Here is a 22,359-nt window from a genome sequence, read left to right as displayed (position 1 = left end):
AACAGTCTAGTTAGTGCCACTACTACACTTCATACTTCTATAAATACCAAGAAATCAAAGATATACATTCACAATTAAACAGTCCAAAAGTTCATAAAATTATTAACTACTTCTCTCAAACTCAAATTCACAAATGGAAATCCTCACTACCAACGTTTACGATAAACAACCAAAAGAACCGATATATGATCGACGTAAAGAATCGGAAGCGTTCGGAAAAACTAGACTCGGAGTTAAAGGTCTAGTTGATTCAGGCATAACTCGAATCCCTCGAATGTTTCACCACCCACCCGAAACTCTATTCTACTACGAAAAAACCGAAAACAACGACCCTAATCTCGAAATACCAGTCATTGACATGTCGATGGACCATGCTAAGGTAGTCGAACAACTACGAGACGCTTCAACAAAATATGGATTTTTCCAAGTGATTAACCATGTTGTGCCAGTGTCTCACCTCGACCGACTGCTCGATGTTGTACAAGCAGTACACGAGCTTCCGGACGAGGAAAAGAAGAGACAGTATCGAGAAGATATTCTAGCGAGTGGTCCTGGTTTCGGGTTTTCGTCGTATCATGACTTGTTTGAGTATATGGCTGCTAGTTGGTGTGATACTATTTCGGTTCGGTTGTCTCCTAATCCTGTTGATCCCATGGATATTCCTGAAGTTTGCAGGTGAGACCTCTTATAAAGATACTAGAGAAGATATCTATACTTCGTCTATTTTCGCTCTAATTCATTTTTACGATATTTTCTACGTCTCACTTATTTATTTACTGTCAATTAAAAAACCTTTAAGAAAAGATAAAAAAGTAAATATCATGTTGTTTTTAGGTGAGACCTAGTGCGTACAAAGTTATTACAGAGGATCTCTGTACTTCGTCAATTTTCACTCTAATTCATTTTTAGGATATTTTCTAGTACATCTCACTTATTTATTTACTTTCAATTAAAAAACCTTTAGGAAAAGATAAAAAAAGGTAATATCCTCCTGGTTTCAGGTGAGACCTCGTACAAAGTTACTACAAAGGATCTCTGGATTTTTGTCAATTTTCACTCTAATTCATTTTTACTATATTTTCTACGTCTCAATTATTTATTTACATTCGATTAAAAAGCCTTCACAATAAAAAAAAGGGTTAAAAATTATTTAGGATGGCTAAATTTGTGAAGTAGAAATAACATGTCCTGTCCCGGTAAAGTCTGACCTAATGAGTGATGAATAGGCCCAATATAACCCAAATCTCAACTTCACTCGAGCCAACACATACGGAGTATTTTGTTCTTATTTAAGATGATAATATTTGTCTTAAATTTAAAAAAATCAATTATAATCTCTCTTATTTACTCATTTCTTCCCCTTCTATTTTGTACAAGAACTAAGAAAATGATTTTGGACCACACAAAACACTCTAACCACATACAATTGAATTTGGACCACACAAAACCTTCTAAAAAAAGTAAAGACGGAAAAAAAATCCGACTATCATTAAAACAGAAAGAGGGAAGAAATGAGTGGATATGAGGGGTAGTATATGGCAGTCAGAGACAAAAAAGGATACCCGAGGACTAACAAAAAATTTGTCTTATATACTCAACTACGCAAGTGGGAGTATATTTGACATTTTAACCTCTTTTCATCAAGACGAATACCGCCACAAGTTGTTATTCAAAATAACCCCAATTGACATGAAATGGTACAAAGTAATTAACTTAAAAACGATACTTAGCATTCTCTGCTTCAAAAATTAACAAAAATCGCGATAATCAATATATATTTGATAAAATTGACCTGTTTTGAATGGTTCGAATCGGATTAATGTGACCTGTACTTGCATAGACAAATCTTTATATAGTACTAGTAATTAGTATGACCTGAATGATTCGAATCAGACCCAATTGACCCGATTACCCAAAAATCCTACAAGTATATTTGACCCGGAGTTACGCTTAACAACAATACATGATTGTGCAGGAACGAAGTGTTAGAGTGGGACAAAGAGGTGACGGTCTTAGCCGAACGACTAGGGGAGCTGTTATCCGAAGGCTTAGGACTAAATTCCGATAAATTGAAGGGAACACCACTTTTGGAAAGAAAAGGCATGGTTGGACACTACTATCCACAATGTCCTGAGCCTAACAAAACTATTGGGACCGCTTCTCATACCGATCTTGGCATGTTTACTATACTGATCCAAGATATGGTTGGGGGACTTCAGGTCGAGTATGATGGTAAATGGATCGATCTCAAACCTGTTCATGGTGCTCTCGTGGTTAACATTGGCGACTTGTTTCAGGTAATTAATAATAACAGTTAGTCTCCCTTAACACGAGAATTTTTTTACCATTCTATAATAAAAGTTATAACTGATGGTAACTTTTTAACAGGAAATGTTCATGAAAGTCTTAATTTCAGACCAATTCAGACGTTTGAAACCAGAATTACTGAAATTTTACATGTTTAATTATATCTTAAAATTAATTGGCATTTTGTTTTCTAAAACCTTGTGTTTGATGTAGATATTGTCGAATGATAAGAACAAGAGCAGGGCACATAGTGTGATATTGTCAAATGATAAAGACAAGAAAATTTTAAAAAAAGTTAATACTAAATAATAAAAAGTTATAACTGATGGTAACTTTTTATCAGAAAATGTTCAGGAAAGTCTTAATTTCAGAAACCAGAATTTGTGTTAATACAATGAGTTTACTGAAACTTTACATGTGTGATGTAGATATTGTCGAATGATAAGTACAAGAGCGGGGCACATCGTGTATATGCTAATCCTTGGGAGAAGCCGCGAGTGTCAATCGCGACCTTCCTCAGCCCACCGTTTGAAGATGAGAACTTGTATGGACCTTTTGAAGAGTTAACTTCACCCGAAAATCCAGCTTTGTATAAGCAGCTTAAATTTTCGGATATGCTTGAGAAGTTTATGGCTAGGAATGCTAGCAGCATGTCTATGGTCGATCACTTTCGACTCTGAAGTTGTGGGTCGCCGGTGTACTAGTGCAACTACCTTCCGAGTGATCAGTAGTAGTCAGTTTGTACATATGCGTGCGAGTGTGACTGAGACGCGGTTACTTATATACCTTCCGAAATGTAACTTGTTTGTATACACGAGTGTGTCTAAAATAAACTCGGTAATGTAGTAGTAATCGTCGAACATGTCTAAAATAAACTCGGTACTGTAAAATAGATATAGTACTTCGTACATGTTTTCATAACGAGCATTATTGTATAATAGTACTGTAATTTAAACAGATTGTTTTTGTTTAGAATTTTTTTCTTAAATGGCGTTCTAAACCAAAATATTTACAAAAATATGGCCCATTTTTAACTATTTACACGAAATGGGTCCACGTCAGCACGCGTTGGCCTCAACTTTGACACTCGAACATGCTACATCAAATGTCTTTTTTTTTTACATGCTACATCAAATGTCAACAGTAGCAAATTAAATGTTTGTAAAAAGTGATTGAGGTAAATAATATCAGTAAGTTAGTCAAGCAACCGGGTATACTATTTCACTCTTAACATTTCGAGAAATTCACTTTTCTTAGTGAAATGTACTCCGTATCAGGAAATATCATGAAACGTGTATATTCATATAAAAGCTCTTTTTGTAAGGAAATTTAATACCGTAGTATAATTTCCATCATTTTTACATATACGAACATACGATGATTGTACAAACAAGGAATTTGGTATGGACTGTTGCATCCATGCACCTCCAACGCGGTCTTTCTATCGTTGTCGACTCTTCACTATCCAGGCGCGCCCACCTTGACATACTTCTCAGTATGGCGGGTGGGACAGGTCATTGGGTGATGATTGTACAAACAAGAAATTCCGTATGGACCGCTGCTCACCTTGACATACTCCATACTCTGCATTACTCCCTCCGTCTCAAATCTCAATCATTTCTTTATCTTTTATATTTTTTATGATACCTTAACCAAAAGTAACCAAATGATTAAAACGACTCCCGTATAAAACAAACCATTGTTGATTAGTTACAATCTGTGTACTACTACACTCCAAACTTCTCCAAATACCAAGAAATCCAAGATATACATTCATTCACAATTAAACGGTCCATACTTAGCTTGTAGGGAGGGCGTACACGGTCGGTGCGTTTTGTACGGTGGACCGAAATTACGGTTTTTTCGGTCCGGTTCACCGTAAACTTTTCTGAATTTTAAAAAATGGATACACAAAACAAGACCCAAAATCCTCCAACATTTCCTACAATAATCACAAATGGATATCATCAGCAACGTTTACGATAAACAACGAAAAGAACACATATATGATCGACGTAAAGAGTCGGAAGCCTTCGCAAAAGCTAGACTACTCTCGGTACTTCTAGTTCACTCTAATTCCACGGTAACTTTTTATGATATTTTGTCCGTCTCAATTATTTGTTACCTTTGGTTAAAATCTCTCTAAAGGAATTATAAAGGAAAATGCTGAAGATCGTCCGGCCTAATTCAAGTAGTATACACACAAGGGGCTTGTTTGTCGTATACATTGAACCAGATACCAAATCACAGGACAAGTTGCCTAGGAAATGCCAAAAGTTTTATCCTTATTAGCACCATGTGGTAGTATTTAGATCCGTTTTACAGATAAAACAGATACTTTGTCCTAAGTAAGACTTACTCATGACCCCAAGTTACGATTAACAACAATATATACATGGTTGTGTAGGAATGAAATGCTAGAGTGGGATAAAGAGGTGACACTATTAGCCGAACGACTAGGAGGGCTATTGACCGAAGGCTTGGGACTAAATTCCGATAAATTGAAGGGAACACCACTTTTGGAAAGGAGAGCCGTGGCGGGACACTATTATCCACGTTGTCCCGAGCCCAACAAAACCATTGGGACCGGTGCTCATACCGATTATACCATGTTCACTATATTGCTCCAAAATATGGTGGGTGGACTTCAAGTCGAGAATGATGGTAAATGGACCGATCTCAAACCCGTTCATGGTGCTCTAGTTATCAACATTGGCGACTTATTCCAGATATTGTCGAATGATAAGTACAAGAGTGGGGCACATCGTGTATATGCTAATCCTTGGGAGAAGCCGCGGGTGTCAATTGCTACCTTCTTCAGTCCAAGGTTTGACGATGAGAACTTGTGTGGACCTTTTGATGAGTTAACTTCACCCGAAAATCCAGCCTTATTCAGGCAATTTAAAGTTTCGGAATTGATTGAGAAGTTTATCGCCAGGAAGCCTGGCAGCATGTCTTTGGCCGATCACTTTCGAGTTTGAGGTTTTGGGTTCCAGTTCACTAACGCAGCCGTCTACCAAGATGTAGTCCCCTTATATATATGTACTTGTGTATACAGAGACCAATTATATTCTGGAAGGTAACTGCATTAGTCAAACCGAAACACATATACAGTATATGGGAGTCAAACCGAAACACATACTTTATATGACACACATACTCTATATGTGTTTCGGTTTGACTAATGCAGTTACCTTCCAGAATCTAGTTATAAGTGTTTCGGTTTGACTAATACAATTACCTTCCAGAATGTAGTTGGTGTATACACACGTGTGTGTAATATAAACTCAATAATGTCGTAGTGATAGTCGGACATGGCTATACATGATGTATAATAAACTCAATAATGTCGTAATGACTTATAATAAGTCATTCAACGCCGAAATCCTGTTTTTCTTTTATCGGAATAGTGATTTTGGTAGTTGTCGACAAAACAAGTTACGTTCAAGGTAAATGAAAGTAAACAGAGAGGAAAACTTGTTCCACCAAAAGGTATAAACCAGAAAACGAAGAAACAATGATTCATAAATTCTTAAATAAGACTCTTGTATAAGATAAAATGACCTGATAATAAGAAAGTTATCGCTAAATGAGGTGTACAAAGAAGGACTATAAATACTGCACATGCATGCGCGAGATCCATACTAGTATAGACACCAAGTATATATGGAAGACGAGACAAAGAAGGATGCCTAGGGTTTAACAAAAGATTTGTCTTATATACGCAAGTGGAAACCTACTTATCAGGTCATAAATTCTTAAATAAGACTGTTGTATTCGATAAAGCGACCTGATAAGGAAGTTATCGCTAAAAGAAGTGTATGTACACTTGTATACATATATCCAAAAAAATAAAGGATAAGGATGAAAACAAGTACTTTCTAGTGACGTAAAACAATAACTCAAAAAAAAAAAAAAAAAAAAAAGTGACGTAAAACAACACCAACATTTGCGTGAGTTCTTTTATATTAAGTGATTTCCATCCAATTAATCACCATTTTTTTATTTTTTTAAAAAAAAAACAAATTAAGGAGAAACACAAAAATGGAGAAACAACGTAAGATAATAATAGCAATGAAGGGACATCCAGGAACAGGTAAAACCACCTTAGCAAAAGCCGTAGCCGCAGCCTTACACTGCCCTCTCTTAGACAAAGACGATATCCGCGACGCTACCTTCTCTTTCTCCTCCACCGTACCGTCAACCCTCCTCAACCAATTCTCCTACGATGCGCTATGGCGCGTGGCATCCACGCAGCTAAAACTCGGTCTTTCCATCGTTGTTGATTCCCCACTCTCCCGTCGCGCACACTTTGACATGCTTCTTAGTATGGCGCGTGAGACGGGTCATAAGGTGGTGATCGTGGAGTGTCGGCCGACGGATTGTGACACGTGGCGGAGGCGCGTGGAGGAGAGGGGTGGTGGGGAGAGTGGGTGGCATAAGCCGAAGACGTGGCGGGATATGGAGAGGTTGTTAGAAGGGTATGATGGGTGTACTGAGTATGATGTGGGTAATGTGGCTAAGTTGGTTGTGGATACTACTGGGCCTGATGGGCTTCAAGGTAGTTTGGGCTCGATTTTGGGCTTTATTGATGCTCATTGTTGTGCAGTTGGTTCTCAGTAACGCGGTTTTACGCTAATACTCATTTTGTCCCGGTGAATTATTATCTATTTTCATTTTGAGATGTACCATTCATTTGTTATCTATTTTTATTTTGGGCAAGTATTGAACAAGTGGATAGTGTATGCAGGTGGCAATTGTTTCTTTATTTTATTAGTTTGTTTCACATGCATTGGTCTTTGTATAAAAGAGAATAGATAACAATTGACTGAGACGGAGGGAGTATTGTGTAAGCGGATCCCTACCCTAGGGATGACCTATTAACACTACTGATGCTCATTGTTGTGTAGTTGGTTTTCAGTAACACGGTTTTACACTAATATTGTGTAAACGGATCTCCCAACATAGAGATGACCTAAAAATGTGGGGAGTAATAATAAGTTTGTGAGTTGTAGTTGTTTCTTAGTTACTTGAATGTTGTAAACAGTATAAGACGTCGCATAGTTAAGATCGCCTTACCCTATAATAACTGTGTAACATAATAGGAGTGTATTCTTATAACTTTGTATTTAAAACTTGCGATTTCCTATAAGACGGTTTTACACTAATATTCTTGTCTTGTATTATTATATGAAAAATATTTTCTCATTTGTGCATTACCCATATTCTTGTACAATTAAAACGAACTCTCGTGCAAATAAGAAGGGAAATGCTTGACCTTCGATCAAGTTTAAGGGTATATCGCATAATAATTTCCTTACTTTTCAAATTATATATACATCAAAACAATTTTTTAAAAGGTTAAATGATTATTATGGAATTAAGGGTGTATCTAACACTAACTTACAGATCTCAACTAGCTTAGTTGGCAAAGCCATGTAAATGTAATAATACTCATGACCTAGGTTCAAACCCCGTCAGCATCACAATCGCCCTTGTGGCACCCTTTACACCAAAAGGTATGTGGTTTCATAGTATTAATCAGTAGCGGTCATAAAGTCGGAAGTACAATATCAGCTACAGAATCAAACGCAAAACCGACCCAAATCCTATTCGAGTAGTAAGGCATAAAATGAGAAACATTGTCTTATACTGCAAGAGCAATAACATTATCATAACACGGTTTTTTTTTTTACATCGACAAACCTTAAATTAAAACCCCACGCTATCCCCTTAAATTACTTGATATATTAGACAAACCAAAACCCGTCGCCACTATACAATTAGGGCAACTAACTACAGCTATGTTCGCTGACATAAAAACCAGAGGGGAAAATAAAAGGACACAGAACTACGGAGGAGGAACATACGGTTCAAAGAGAGTAGCACAGGGATTAGGATCATACTGCATGATCCAAGCTGCGCGTTCAAATTCCTCTCGGAGAACTCTAATGCTGTGCTTGTCCACAACTCGACCTAGATCATGGGTTACCTCAAACGGGTCCTCTATGCATATTAGATGGCGGTCGTTTCCAACCCTTCTTGTCCAATCCTTTTCATGCTTGCTGCAGAATAATTAAGGAAATGATTATTAAATGCCTCAAAGGGAACACACATACTTCATTCAATACTACTCGTAGTATATTACTCGGATTCTGGTCAAGGGGTCAGTAACTCAGGCACATGTGCATATCCAAGTATCGGACTGGCAATACTTGAACAGTCTAGTGCATGGGCGCAAAGAGTCTAGACCTGGCAAAATTGACCCGACCCGACACCCGAACTTGACCCGACCCAGTATAATCCGGCCCGTGTGTTAAATGTTGAAAACCGATTACGAGCATTATCCACAAATAACTTGATAATAGGCTAATAGCTGTCCGGACCCCGAAATGACCCGCCCCGACCCAAAATCTATAGACCCGAAATGACCCGACCGGAAGTTGACTCGAACCCGACCCCAACCTGATTGACCCGTTTGCCAGAGACGAGAACACATGCCAAATTGACATTGCATCGCGACATTAAAATTATTTGAGTTTAATAAAAGTTAAATGGTCAGATATTTGAGACTTGAAAGGTAAAGCTTAAACTCGTCAAATATCTTACGACTAAATGCTTCATTAAATAATCTCTTCCTAAATTGCCAAGCGGACCTCCCTTTTTGCCTCTCCTAAGAGAAGTCTCGGATTGATAACAGGTTGAGACAGAAACCATATCCGTAAGGACCATAACCTTGAGGGTCTTGTCTGACAAGAGTGCGATACCATAACTCCCTAGTGAGGACTATAAGTACGATAAATATTTGTCCTCGAAACCAAGGAAGGTGGAAAGTTCTTGCTATAACAACATAGTCCACATAAAATGGAGAAGAAAATTTTCTTGACGGTTGTAGGGTTGGTATTAAAAAAAAAGTCGAGAACTAGTCCCCAGTGAAAGCATGAAGTTGCAAATAGGAGAAACAAGAGTTTGCAACTGATTGCAAAAAAAATAGAGATTCACCTGAGGGTGTTTCCAGTTCGAACGGATACGACTGTATTTGCATAGTCATGACAATATGCCCAATAACTAAAGAACCCCCACATAAGTTGAGCAATATTTTCTTTATTTTGGGCCCCAAAATTGCGAAGTTTCTCAACTTGGTCAAAGAAAGAGCAGTCAATGTGATCAATGGTCACAGCATAAGTTGGCTTCATGCCCTGAAATCGAGCAAAAACAGTTTACGTTCAAGAAGGAGAAATATATTAATGTTAAAGAGAAGTTTCATAAGTCCAATAGAAGACATTTTGCATTTAATACGAATCTAAGACATGGTAGCAATTATAGGATTTGCTTGTAATATGAATCTAGGACATGGAAGCCTGAGCCCCGAGGCATGATCAATTTCGACTATACAGATTTGAAGAGCTCACATTCAACCCAGTGTGAAAATATAGAAGGCATTTCTAAGTCGAAGGAGTGATAATTATGAGACACAAGTAATGAGATTATAATAGAGACTAAATACACAACTTGCGTCATAGCCTCATAGATAGTACTCCCACTGATTTTGAGATTGAAAGCGAAAAACATTCAAAAAGTATCCTATTCGAAAAACAATTTTTTCTCTCAATGACCTTGGAAACCTTTCAATTGCCATGAAATACAAAGTAAAAATGAATTATGTGGTAAAGATCGAGTACACAAGAATTCTTGCTTCTGCAGTTCTAAAAAATGCATTTTTATCCCCATGGCCATTAATAATAAGCAAAAGGGACTATCCTTCTGCGAGTCCTTCTATAACATCGGATGATTCAAAGCACTTGCATAAATCATTTTCCCGAAATACTCTCTCTATCCCATTTTTATTGTCCCCTTCCCTCTAAAAATTTATCCCATAATTATTTCCCCCTTTCTAAATCTAGTTAGGAAAAGTTGTAAACTCCCAATATTGTCCCTAGATAATTTAGCTACTACCATCTTCATCCCAGTGATATTATCCCCATTCCCTTAAATTCAAAGGGTAGGATTGGTATTTCACCATCTTTTCTTAAATAATCCCAAATGCAAAGGGGGACAATAAAAATAAAAATGGGATGGAGGGAGTACAACCTAACTAAAAAATAATGATATTTACCAAAAATAGTTGGTACGTTTCCACAATTTCGTTTCCGAGTCATGTTGAAGAACTAGTATAAGCCAACCACATACTCTAACAAGTAAAAAGCAACAGAGAACAATTACACAAAAGTGATCAGCAAGTTAGAAAATGTAACCTGTAAGCATGGAAGGATAGGAGGATTTCGCTGTTGCAAGAAGTGAATGCACATCAGTACATACCTGCATAAGTAAATTACGACTGATTATTACGGAGTACATCACTATATGCTTGTATATTTAAAGATACATGTACACAGGTAATTACACCTATCAGAACTGACCATTTGCACAGGTAACCCAACCCCACAATCAGACCCAAAATGACTCAAGCCCAAAACTGACCCAATCTAAAACAACCAATTCAAAATTACCAAAACGACCACATAACCGTTTCTGATTGCAGAAGACACATAAAAATATATGGTGGATGCACATATCAACATCACAAGAAAATACTCGTATTATAAATCTTCCCACCCGCCATGAGAGAGTTTTAAGTGTAGAGCTAAGTTCAAGTGTAGCGCCAACATGACTGACAAAGACTGTTACACTAAATGGAAAACACTAAGCTACTAGTTTTAATCTAGTGAAAAGGTATATAATTGTTGCGTAGACAACCACTGGCTCGTTTGACTCAACTAACGTCTTCCCTCCAACAAAGCCATATAAAAAAATAAATAGTATTGTCACTTTAAAATTTTAGGTCGCTAGTTAAAGTTCATATCAATGGTAACATTAAGGACAGAACAACAAAGAAAGCAATTCTTCCCGTAGGTATGTGGTTTTAAGTATAAAAAATGATGTGCAAACAGAACAATGCAACGTTTTGAACCATTAGCTACTCCATAAATTCAGTCATACAGCAAGGTAGCAATTACTCTAGAAAAACTCACGCATAGCTCGACAATGTTCCTTGGTATGTTGCATTGACGCCTCTGGACTTTGCCCAATGTTTGACAAGAAAGGCCAACTGCCTGAGTCTCACATCTATTTCTGCATAATCTCTGAGCAACTTTGTATTGACAACAGCCAAAACATTGTTAATGCAAATGTCACACGAGATTCCGGTAACTGGATCCATAAGTTTCACTATGGGAACCCGTGCGCGGGTCAATGCCTGCAATCCAAGAGAAGTAATCACTAATCAGCAAAGAACATATCAACTGGAAGCACAACTTAAGTATCAAAGAAAGTAAATAATGCTCCTTCATCAACTTCAGTTTGAATTTTTGGAGGAATAAATATACAACCCCCCAAATTATGCAGCAAACAGAAGAGGAATAGAACCTTGAGATAAATAACAGTTTCTCTTCAGTGGTCATTTATTAGTGAATAAGAGCCAGTCATTATTGTCCAACTCGAATAGAGTTTCAGTACTTTTCAAGGAAAAACATGTATTCCTGATGATTCAATTCTAGCCCGTAGTTTTACTAATATAACAGCTCTGGACAAGTCTATAATGTGTTTTGCTATCTCAAAAACGTTTATTTTGAAAGTTGAATACTTGCAAACAACCACATAGTGAAGTGTCAAATAAACATGGATGTGTGTGCGATGTGCCTGGGGTTAGACGTGAGTGGCCTAACAAGGATAAAGGAAAAAAATGAAAGAGCGAGTGAGTGAGTAAAGAAAACATCCAGACCCTTGATAGAGGACCGATAAAATCACCGGTAGAAGAGATCAAGACAAAATTGCAACAAAGAAACTAGTTTGACTCGCCTGCACATTTTGGAGATTATCTGATTCTAAAATATCAGCGAGTTTCAACAATATTTCTGCTTTATTGACATCTTGATCAGCAATGGCAAGGCAGACATCAATATCACTTTTTGAAACTCCAAAGGAATTGGCACATGAACCATACAAATACAGCTTAGCATGTGGCCATTCTTTGCATACAAGTTTCTCCAGCAACGACATCAACTGCTTTTGCTTTAACTTTTCCTCCTCTGGTGGTATTAGGGATTTGTAAATTTCAAGGAACGGGACTGCCAATCTATGTATATCTCTCCTGCACTCAATCATTTTTTTAGAGTTCCTTGTCCTTTGGGGAAGGATCCATTTTCCTCTGGCATCTGATCTGAAATCCTAGATGAAGGCACAACACAAAAGGGATATTTCATAAAACAAATAAAAACGCATTGTGATTGCAACTTGCAAGCTAATATTAACTCTTACTGGTCAAAGAAGTCACGGAACAAAACTGTGACAACATGATGTCTAACAGTGGGATATAAGAAAAGAAGAAACAATGTAGCTCGCATATTGCTTCAGGGCCTTTATACTGCAAAATTACACACGCAATTTCGCTACAGCAATAGAACAAAAATTTAACAAAAATAAACCTGCCTCTTTCCTGTCTTGCAAAATTTACTCAACCATAAACCACTAATAGATGAAAATCCACGGATAGAATTGATGCTGCCATAGCAAACACAGAAAACTCTGTACCACAAACGAGAATATTACTTTTATAGCCACCATCTTTGGAAATAAATAACTAGAGTGCCATCTACATAGCCAGGTCCATACCATCACCACTCCTAGCTTCTCTCTAGTATCCTCCTTGGGGAAAGTCGGATATGAGTATATGACACAACCCCCATACAAGATTATGCTGCAGCTCATAAAACCAGACGCTCCTTATTCAAAGACCGTTAATAATTGTTATCCCTCCCTCCTATTATCACTCATCCCCTAACCAATGACTGTTAGTGACCCTTAACAAGTTGCTAGCCCACATTTATATAGGCCCCTTCATCACTGATAATCCTTGCAAAGTTGGCATAATTTAAGGAGGAATGGCAGATAGCCATGGTTGGTTGATTATTTGAGCTTACTTAGCTTATACCTAATTTTTTCTACAAGTTTCAAAAAAATTGTGTTAATGCCATGCCAGCCTACTTAGCCTATATATATATAGTTTTAAAAATGTGGGGATGTTTCTATAAGTCTCAAAACTATTTGAGACTTATAAGCTTATACCTAGCCTTTTCTTAAAAAAATGTATTAATGCCATGCACCCATGCCCCAGCCTCCCAGGTCAACACTATAACTCAAAGATATCAAATGCGGCACCCCTTTATGTTAAAAATACGAGACGTAGACAGTTTTAATGCTTTCCATTTGTGGACACCGTAAATAATTTGGTGCGCACCAATGGATATAATCACAAATCAATTATGTTAACAGAATCACCACTGAAAATTTGAAACACACACAACATTAACAAACAGTCAATGCACCCATACAAAAGAGTAAGCTCGTTATGATGATTCCTTTTTAGCTAATTCAGGGTGACTTCCATATACAGGAAACCATAACACAGCATACTGATATCTGTTTTATAAGAGACATTACTTGCACAGCTGCACTTACACCAAATCAACGTAAGATAGGCGTCCATTGGGAACATCTACCAAACGCACAACAGTTTAAAAATCTGAATGCAACATAATACTCCCTCTGTCCCGGTCATTTGTTGTCCTTTTTTATTTTTGGGTGTCTCAGTCATTTGTTGTCCTTTCTATTTTAAGAATGAATTTGATGATTAATTTGATCGTTCACACTCAACTTAATCCACTTGTCATCTAGTAACTGGCCTAATCCTCTTTCCTTGGTCTTTGTGCCAAAACCAAAGGACAACAAATGACCGCGGCGGAGGGAGTACATGGTAAGCTACTTATGATGATTCCTTTGACGTTTACATAGAGCAACTTCCACATATAGGTATTCATAACAAAGTGTATCCAATATATGTTCAAGCTTCTAGTAGACATATTACTCGCACCTAAACAAACCAACCTAACATTCGCTACCATTCCAAAGTTCAAACAACTACCAAACGCGCAAACGAATCAAAGTGCACAACTTTAAACATCAAAACAGAAGTAAAACACATCCAAATATTACTACCTTGTCACGGGGTTTCTTCTGATCACTGGCCTCACTCTTCTCAGTAGAAGGCTCCTCCTCAAGAACCGAATCGACAAGATACTCACTCAACTCATCAATTTCATCCTGACTAACCCCATTATCACTCTCTCCACCATGTAACACCTTCAATGACTGCTCAACATCCGAACCCAAAACCGAATTAAGAGCACTCCCAGCTGGCAAACCAGGGTGATCAACCTGCCCACTAAGCCCACCTCCACCTCCACCACCACCACCTCCTCCAAACCCAACCCCATTGTCTCCTCTCGAAAACCGCCCCTCTTTCTCATACTCCTTTCCATTAACCCCACTCAAACTCCTATAACTACTGCTTGATTCCCTGCCACCTACATTATACAAGTCACCCCGGTTCCGAATTTGGTTCAAATTACTCCCTGGAAACCCTGGGGGAGGACCTGAACTGGAACCGGAACCAGAACCAGAACCGGACTGCCTCGAATTGGGAGGCGAACCATGATTAGGAACCCAGTTCACTCTCGGGTCAATTCTACGATTCGGATCGAACCCATTTCGTGTAATACTTCCTCGATTAAAACCCAATTCCCGTTCCTTAAACAAATCAAAACCCTGATCAAAGTTTGAATCTTTCATACCATTACCAAACCCTTGTTGTTGTTGCTGTGGTTGTTGTTGGCGGAAGTGTTGGTGAGGAGCAGAGCGAAACGGCGCCGTTTGAGGGGAAGGAGAGAGGTGGTGGGGCCATGGAGGTGACGAAAACAAAGACCCGTGTTGTTGTTGTTGTTGTTGTTGCTGTAATTGTTGTAATTGTTGCAATTGTTGTTGTTGTTGTAATTGTTGTTGAAAATTAGGGTTTTGGGAGGGGATGGAGAGAGAAGGGCCGACGGCGGAGACGGCGGGATCGAGGGTGAGATTATACGGTGGTTGTTGCGGTGGTTGACGCTGGTTGTTTCGGTGGCTTTGGAGAAGGCGGAGGAGGAATTCGCCGTCGGACGGTGGTTGTTGCGGTGGCGTAAGGTCGTAAGGACCGCCGCCGCCGGTCATGGAGGGAAGTTAAGAGAGAGGGAAGTGATGAATTTGTTGATAATATGAACGGTCAAATGTGTTTGTGTTGTGTTGGGTTTTTAACTGTTGTTATTGTCTTCAGGTTCGTTTTTTTTCATCGAACCCACTATACATCCCTTTTTAGTCACGAGAATTAAGATTCCTTTTACTTTCTACACAAATTCTTATTTCAGTTCGTCATATCCGTCTAAAATAGTCAGATAGATACCATTTTCTCTCACAAAAAAACTCATTTAGGGTGTGAGTGGGAAAGCACATGGGGTCATGTGCTTCCCACTTGTGAGAGGTCTTATTGTGGTCTGAAATAAGGCGGTCTGAAGCAAGACGGACTGTACTTTCTAAAATATCGACCATAGATTCATGATCTCGTAGATTTATACGAAGTACTATATATGTAGATATCAGCTAGTTTAACGGTTAAATGATAAGGAGTAATATTTATGTTCTGGATTCGAATTTCGTATACAATATAATGATATATTACCCTTGTAAGTCCATTTGTACAAAACGAAAATAGAAGTATATTCAAATATATAATATAATACTCCCTCCAATCCACACCAAACTCCCCATTTGCTTTTGGGTGGTCTTCGAGGCGACGCTTTGACCGTAGTTTTCGTCCTTTAAACATAGAAATTTTTCACAAAAAATATAATTTTGTGAAAGATATTTTCATAACAAAACTAAATATGTAATTTTTATTTTTCAATGATTTATAGTTTTGAGTGAATTACCGGTCAAACTTTTCCAAGTTTGACCTCCAAAAAGTGAATGGGGAGTTTGGTGTGGATTGGAGGGAGTATATAATATGTTGTTTTAAGGTTTAAATGGAAATTGTTTATCTTACTCTCTTTAATGTAAAAAATATTTGTTGTGATAAAGCATGATTTTAAGGGAAGTTGCTTAGTGAACAAACGATTTTAGTCTTTAGTCATGTTGTTTTTGTGACTGGTAGCGCTTTGTGTATGTGATTTAACGTGTTATTTAAAGGGGCTAGTTCAACCAACGTCTTTAGTCAAAAGACATTGTAGGAAACGTGGATTTTGTTGTCGATCCTACGTAGATATATCTACAAATATTAGTATGAACTCAAATCTAAAATGATACTTCGTAGATAGTTTAATTTCTAACATCTGAACATCTGTTATCCATAATACGTCTGTCTTATCTATCAAATACCTTGATTTCTTTCACATGTCTAATTACATCGATCAACCTTTAGTTTATAATACCTTTGTCTTAAGTTGAGAGCAGTTCACAAAACTTTTTTTTTTTTTTGACAGCAACAAATAGCATAATTTTTTTTTTTTTTGTCTTAAGTTGAGAGCAGTTCACAAAACTGATACATACAACAATGTTCACATTGTGACTAGGAAAAAAAATTACTTATATAGAAAGATTTTTTAAGATTTTTTAAATTAAACCATATTCCTTATGATATGCAAGTGTTAATGTTTAAATAGATACTATTTATTGTACTCCGTGTATTTCATGTGTGATTGGTGAAAACTATTGCGAGAAAGCACGATTTCAAGGGGAGTTGCTCGTTGAATAAACGGTTTTAGCCCTTAGTCACGTTGTTTATGTGTTTGGCAGCGTTTTGTGTGACACCTAAAGGAGCTAGATCAATGGACGACTTTTGTCATAAGCCATTGTGCGAAATGTGGATCTTGTTGGCGTCGTAAGTAGATGTATCTACAACAATTAGTATGAACTCAAATATTATAGGGAGCTTAATTTACGACTTTAACAAAAAAAGCGGCTTGGTTGTAATTGAGAACCAAAGAAATTGTTACTTTGTTAGTAATAAATTACCAAGACTATTTCAGGAGAAGGTAAATCTGATACAACAGTAAAAGAAAACAAAAAACAAAAATTGTCTCATTTGAGTTCAAATCTTATTTGTAAAAGTTGTTGAAATGTTCGCCACTTAAATTGAGTACAATTGGATTAAATAGAGGGTAAGGGGTGTTTGGTTCACCTAATATAGGTATGAGGTATGAGTTTGGAATGAACCAAACTTATACCATGTGTTTGTTTGACGAAAATGAAGGTTTCATACTCATACCTCAAACCCATTAGGTATGGGTTTCTCATACCCGGGGAATGGGTGGGTATGAGATTATGGTATCAAATTAGAAATATTAAAAAGTGATAAAAACAATTGTAAACAAATCTTTTTATATATTTATTTGATTAAATTTTATCTACATGATTTAATAATATAAAAATTACTATTAAAAATAGAGAAAATTGTTGATTACAGCCTTTTAAAAATCACTTTTTGAAAATTACAGCCTTATATAATTTTTTTTGTAAATTACATCCAAAATATTACTTTTCTTCTAAAATTGCACCAACTTGAGGATTTCGGTGAATTTTGATGATGTTTTTTCGATATACCCTTTATTATTTGAGAGCCTACTTACCCAGATTTCTTACCTCTCCTTAACACAAACCAATTAATCACCCCAAACAACATAAAAACATCATCAAAAATCACCGAAATCCTCAAGTTGGTGCAATTTTAGAAGAAAAGTACTCCCTCCTATTCTCAATAAATGTCCCATTTGCCATTTTCGTCTATTCACATAACTGTCCCATTTGCCTTTTTTGGACATGAATAATGACGTTTCTACCCTTTGCTTTTTTGTTTATTTGCAACCCATACCATCCCTAACCCAACCTATTAATATACTAACCCAAGCCCATTAATCATCCCTTCCCCTAATTAACCCAGCCCAATCCCTAATAGCTCCCACCTTATATTGTGATCCATTCCCCCCTGAAACCCTAATTCTCTCTCGTCCGCCTCACAAGTCCCCTCCTTATCTCTCATCCGTCTCTCAAATCCTCTCATATTCTTCATCAAATATGCTCACGGATCTGATTCTTCATCTAATTTGCATCTCCTTTTTAATCTTGATCAAAAAAACGATCTGATTCTTCATCAAATATGTGAACGGCTATAATTTCTTCATCAAAATGATCTGATTCTTCATCAAATCCGTGAAATGTTTTAATTTCTTCATCAAATTTGCATGTCCTCTTTTAATCTTCATCAAAAAAATGATGTGATTCACAAAATTTTGTCTTCGCCTTTGATTAATTTTAAAAAAAATGGAAAAATCTAAACCTTTTTCTGGTGATTTTGATCTTCGTAAAATGGAGAAGATCTATGAAGATTTCTATCTAAATGAGGGTGAGATGGAGATGGAAGATGAAGAAGTTGGTGAAAGATCGTCTGACATTGCTGCATGTCCCTCAATCGTGCCTGAAACAATCGTTGATGAAGAGATTGAGCAGTGGTTGGAAAAGCATGGGTATCTAAAGAAAAGAATGCGGTTTATGGAAGAACTTTGTAGAATCTGGCCTCAGTTTGGGGTTTTATTGGAATATGAATATGAGGAGAAGGCGAAGGAACAATCATTTGATGTTGCATGTAAAAATGATGATCCTTCAAATTCAGATCTGGTATTAGATCCGGAGGTTGTACGAAAAAATGCAGTTATTACTAGTTGGTTTATAAAGGAGCTTTCTAAGTATTGGCCTGGTTTTGATCCTACACAGGAAGACGAACCGTTTTGAGGTTGATTTCTTATATCCTGTATTTAATTTTTAAACTGTTTTTTTTTTAATGGACTAGTGATGATAACTTTTTCGGCCGTATATACTCTGTTTCATCTTATTTTATCTACCCAGTGATCTAATGTTGAGGGTAGTTGGTTGGTTATCATTTTTGATGTTCGTATACATTGCCACCACCTTTTGTAGTGATGAGGTTGTGTATGTACATCAAAATTGAAGAGTTTTGTTTACAAAAGCTTATTGTACTCATTTGATCATTTCTGAAGTTCATATCCATATTAGTGTCAATGACTGAATATTACAAAAGAGTTGCAAAGTTCTACATTAAAACTGAATACAGTCATAACATCTTCTTCAGTGTGACCTTCTTGATTGTTTGATTTGCTTGTTTCTTGTTTGATCTGCGCAAAAAAATTGACTTTGATAACATATCCTTCTGCTGCTAGTTTTGTCTTATGCATATGTGGAATTGGGTAGTCTATGCCACCTTTTTTTTCATTACTTCTACCATACATGCTTGCAATGTTATCCATACATACTTCAGCTTTAGTGCATCTTGTTCTTCATATGCCTTGATTGTGTTGCTGATTAACTCATCCAATTTGATTGCCTTTTTTTTTGTTGGAGAGATTGCATTGACCTAAAAAATCCCAAATCCAAGACATTCAAATCTGGTGAATTGGGTGTTTGATAGGCCAATTCAATCAGCCATCCATCTGATGTTGCTACCCTTTTAAAATCAAGATCATCATTGCTAAAATGGGGACGGGCATTATCTTGTTGAATGATTATGCGTTTACTAACATTAGAAGGCCATTTAGCCTTTATAGCTGGCAACACACGATTTATTATCATGTCTTTTGTTACTTGCTTGTTTATACACTCAATACACTTGGTTTCCATTGTTCCTGCTACTCTATTTTTTTAGCTTCGTTGTGCTGGTATTTCAACAACAAATGACCATATTCCTATTTTGCCATCAAAAATTAATTCACCATTTGACCCATATAATGGTCTACCTACAGCACACATGAACATCACCTTTTCGATGAAACTCTTTGATTGTACACATCTATGTGGGTCAGTTTCACCTTTAGCCAAATAAAACCTTGTAGTAGGTTTAGTTTTAGAAAACAATTTCTCATCCATGTGAATAATATTGCTTTGATCTTTGAAAACAATTCTTTTAGTGTGTTCATGATATACTAAATGTTGTAGACTGAAAATTAATCTAGCAAGTTTGTTTTTATCAGTCAAACCTGGTTTGAGTGCATTTGTGTGTGACCTGATTTGTTTTGACATCACCCATCTTGAAACGGTTGATTGGCTTACACCTAAGTGCGTGGCCAATGAGTGTTGTGTTGACCTATCCAGTAGGTCAATTGATTTGAGCTTCTCCTCATCTAAAATTGCTCTTCCCACCTTTTTGCTGCCTTTCTTTTTGCTGCTCACATTCACTGGTAAGGATGATGCTCTCTGTTTTTGTGCTGCCATCCATAACCTTGTTATTGTTTCCTGTCGACTGAAAACCTTGCTGCCACTTCATTGATAATACCATGTCTTGGTTTTCCATTTATACTGTTATTCAATAGTGTTTCATTTATTTTTGATCTTTCTAAGTTGGTCAGATTCTTCATTGAATGTTGGTGAATTTTTTGTTTGATAGCTCTATGTTTTAAAGATGTTTTTTGGACTGAAGTTAGTAAATGAATTTTTTGTTTCACGCCTGCTATTTATAGACAAAAGAACTTTGCACTCTTTTGAATTTTCGGTTTTGGCGCAAATATTTCCCTCTTTGTATTTTGGCTCCATATTTCAATTTTGGTGCCAAATTTCAATGTTGGTGAGTTGGATATTTACATTTGGACTGACAATTTGAGTTTACTTGGCTTATGGAACAACTAAGACACGCCAATCAAGATAAGTTGAAGTTAATCTGAAGTCCAATTTTCTCTTTCGATCTTTCAAGTTGGATCTGTAATTTTTCCCGAGTTAATGTAATTTTATTTTAAGTGTGCTGTAATTTTTTCCCGAGTTAATGTAATTTTATTTTAAGTGTGCTGTAATTTTATTTCAAGGTAATGTAATTTTATTAGGTAATTTAATTAGAAAATAGAATGTGTAATAATTATAATGTCATTTTATTTGTAAGCGAAACCGTCTGTATATCGCAACCGTGTAATGAAAAAACAAAATTTCAGCCAAGTTTGGTTCGTTTTGGTGGGAAATCAGTTGGTGTGTAAAAAAGGAGGGAATCATTAGCATTTCATTATCAAATTACCCCTCTTAATTATAACACCCTCTCTCCTATAATCTTACCCATACCTTTAACATTTCATTGTTTATCATTATTCCTTAATATTTGTGCCCTCCTCCAAATGGGACATTTATTGAGAATAGGAGGGAGTAATATTTTGGATGTAATTTACAAAAAAAATTATATAAGGCTGTAATTTTCAAAAAGTGATTTTTAAAAGGCTGTAATCAACAATTTTCTCTTAAAAATATTGTATTTTGATTTTTTTTTTTTTTTTTTGCTTTGATTGATTTCTAACCTCATACTCCAAAAATTGAACCAAACCACAAGGTTTGAGGTATCAAGTTCCAACCCGATACCACCCAGGTATGATTCCCGATTCCAAACCCATACCCACGCGTGAACCAAACACCCCCTAAGAGGGCTTATATAGTAAACCAAATAACCCCTCTATTGTATTTTCCTCGTACATCATCTTATAAGAAATTCTATGTACCAAAAAAAATCTTATAAGAAATTCATGTGAATTTAAGTTCTTAGGAACTTCATCTGAATTTATGTAACAAATTCATGTGAATTTAAGTTCCTAGGAACACATGAACTCATTTCCCCATGACAACCAAACAACATTTTGCAATTCACAAAAGTTACAAATTCATGTGAATTTAAGTTTCTAGGAACTTCATCTTCCCATGGTAAACCAAACAACCCCTATATTGTGTTTTCCTCGTAAATCATCTTATAAGAAATTTTATAATCATCTTGATTTATGATAAGGTTTGTGTATTGTTAAAGTATAGTATTGAAGATATGATATGGTTGAGATTATTCAGTAAATATTTGTATGATACGTATTGTCTTAGGATAGAAAGTGTATTATTAGTTGCTATAAGTTAGGAGATATAATAGGAAGGAGAATAATATTAGTTGCATATTGTAGACTATATAACCTAGTTTTGTACAGCACGTTCATAATCAATTGAATAACCTTCATCTATTCTGGTTCTTTTAATTCACATGGTATCTTGAGCCAATTTTTTTTTTCAAAAACATTCACAACGAAAATATTAAAATCACATTGCTCAATC

At 36.5% G+C, this 22,359-nt stretch overlaps 3 protein-coding genes across 4 annotated transcripts; 2 read left to right on the top strand and 1 right to left on the bottom strand.

Annotated features, from left to right (window-relative positions):
- On the top strand, positions 1-3,261 carry LOC141586026 (1-aminocyclopropane-1-carboxylate oxidase homolog 4-like). Of its 2 annotated transcripts, none has more exons than XM_074407122.1 (3): positions 1-675; positions 1,976-2,297; positions 2,521-2,677. In XM_074407122.1, exons 1-3 carry the CDS (start codon positions 134-136, stop codon positions 2,614-2,616), a joined length of 960 nt encoding a protein of 319 aa, XP_074263223.1. In that variant the 5' UTR covers positions 1-133; the 3' UTR covers positions 2,617-2,677. The 2 variants fall into 2 exon arrangements, with proteins under 2 accessions (XP_074263223.1, XP_074263222.1); XM_074407121.1 differs by lacking the exon at positions 2,521-2,677 and adding an exon at positions 2,736-3,261 and having other exon boundaries at positions 9-675.
- Positions 3,262-4,721: 1,460 nt separating this feature from the next.
- LOC141587056 (1-aminocyclopropane-1-carboxylate oxidase homolog 5-like) lies at positions 4,722-5,288 on the top strand. The gene has a single exon (XM_074408475.1). The coding sequence runs from the start codon at positions 4,722-4,724 to the stop codon at positions 5,286-5,288; it is 567 nt and encodes a 188-aa protein (XP_074264576.1).
- A 2,652-nt stretch (positions 5,289-7,940) lies between these two features.
- Positions 7,941-15,578, bottom strand: LOC141586025 (UTP:RNA uridylyltransferase 1). The gene is made up of 6 exons (XM_074407120.1): positions 14,362-15,578; positions 12,166-12,534; positions 11,340-11,563; positions 10,563-10,626; positions 9,310-9,506; positions 7,941-8,372 (listed from the first exon to the last, which is right to left on the bottom strand). Exons 1-6 carry the CDS (start codon positions 15,403-15,405, stop codon positions 8,159-8,161), a joined length of 2,112 nt encoding a protein of 703 aa, XP_074263221.1. The 5' UTR covers positions 15,406-15,578; the 3' UTR covers positions 7,941-8,158.
- Positions 15,579-22,359: the final 6,781 nt, after the last annotated feature.

The sequence above is a fragment of the Silene latifolia genome, chromosome 6, assembly GCF_048544455.1.
Source record: "Silene latifolia isolate original U9 population chromosome 6, ASM4854445v1, whole genome shotgun sequence".
NCBI classification, from domain to species: Eukaryota; Viridiplantae; Streptophyta; class Magnoliopsida; order Caryophyllales; family Caryophyllaceae; genus Silene; species Silene latifolia.
This window is presented reverse-complemented; position numbering and strand designations above follow the sequence as displayed.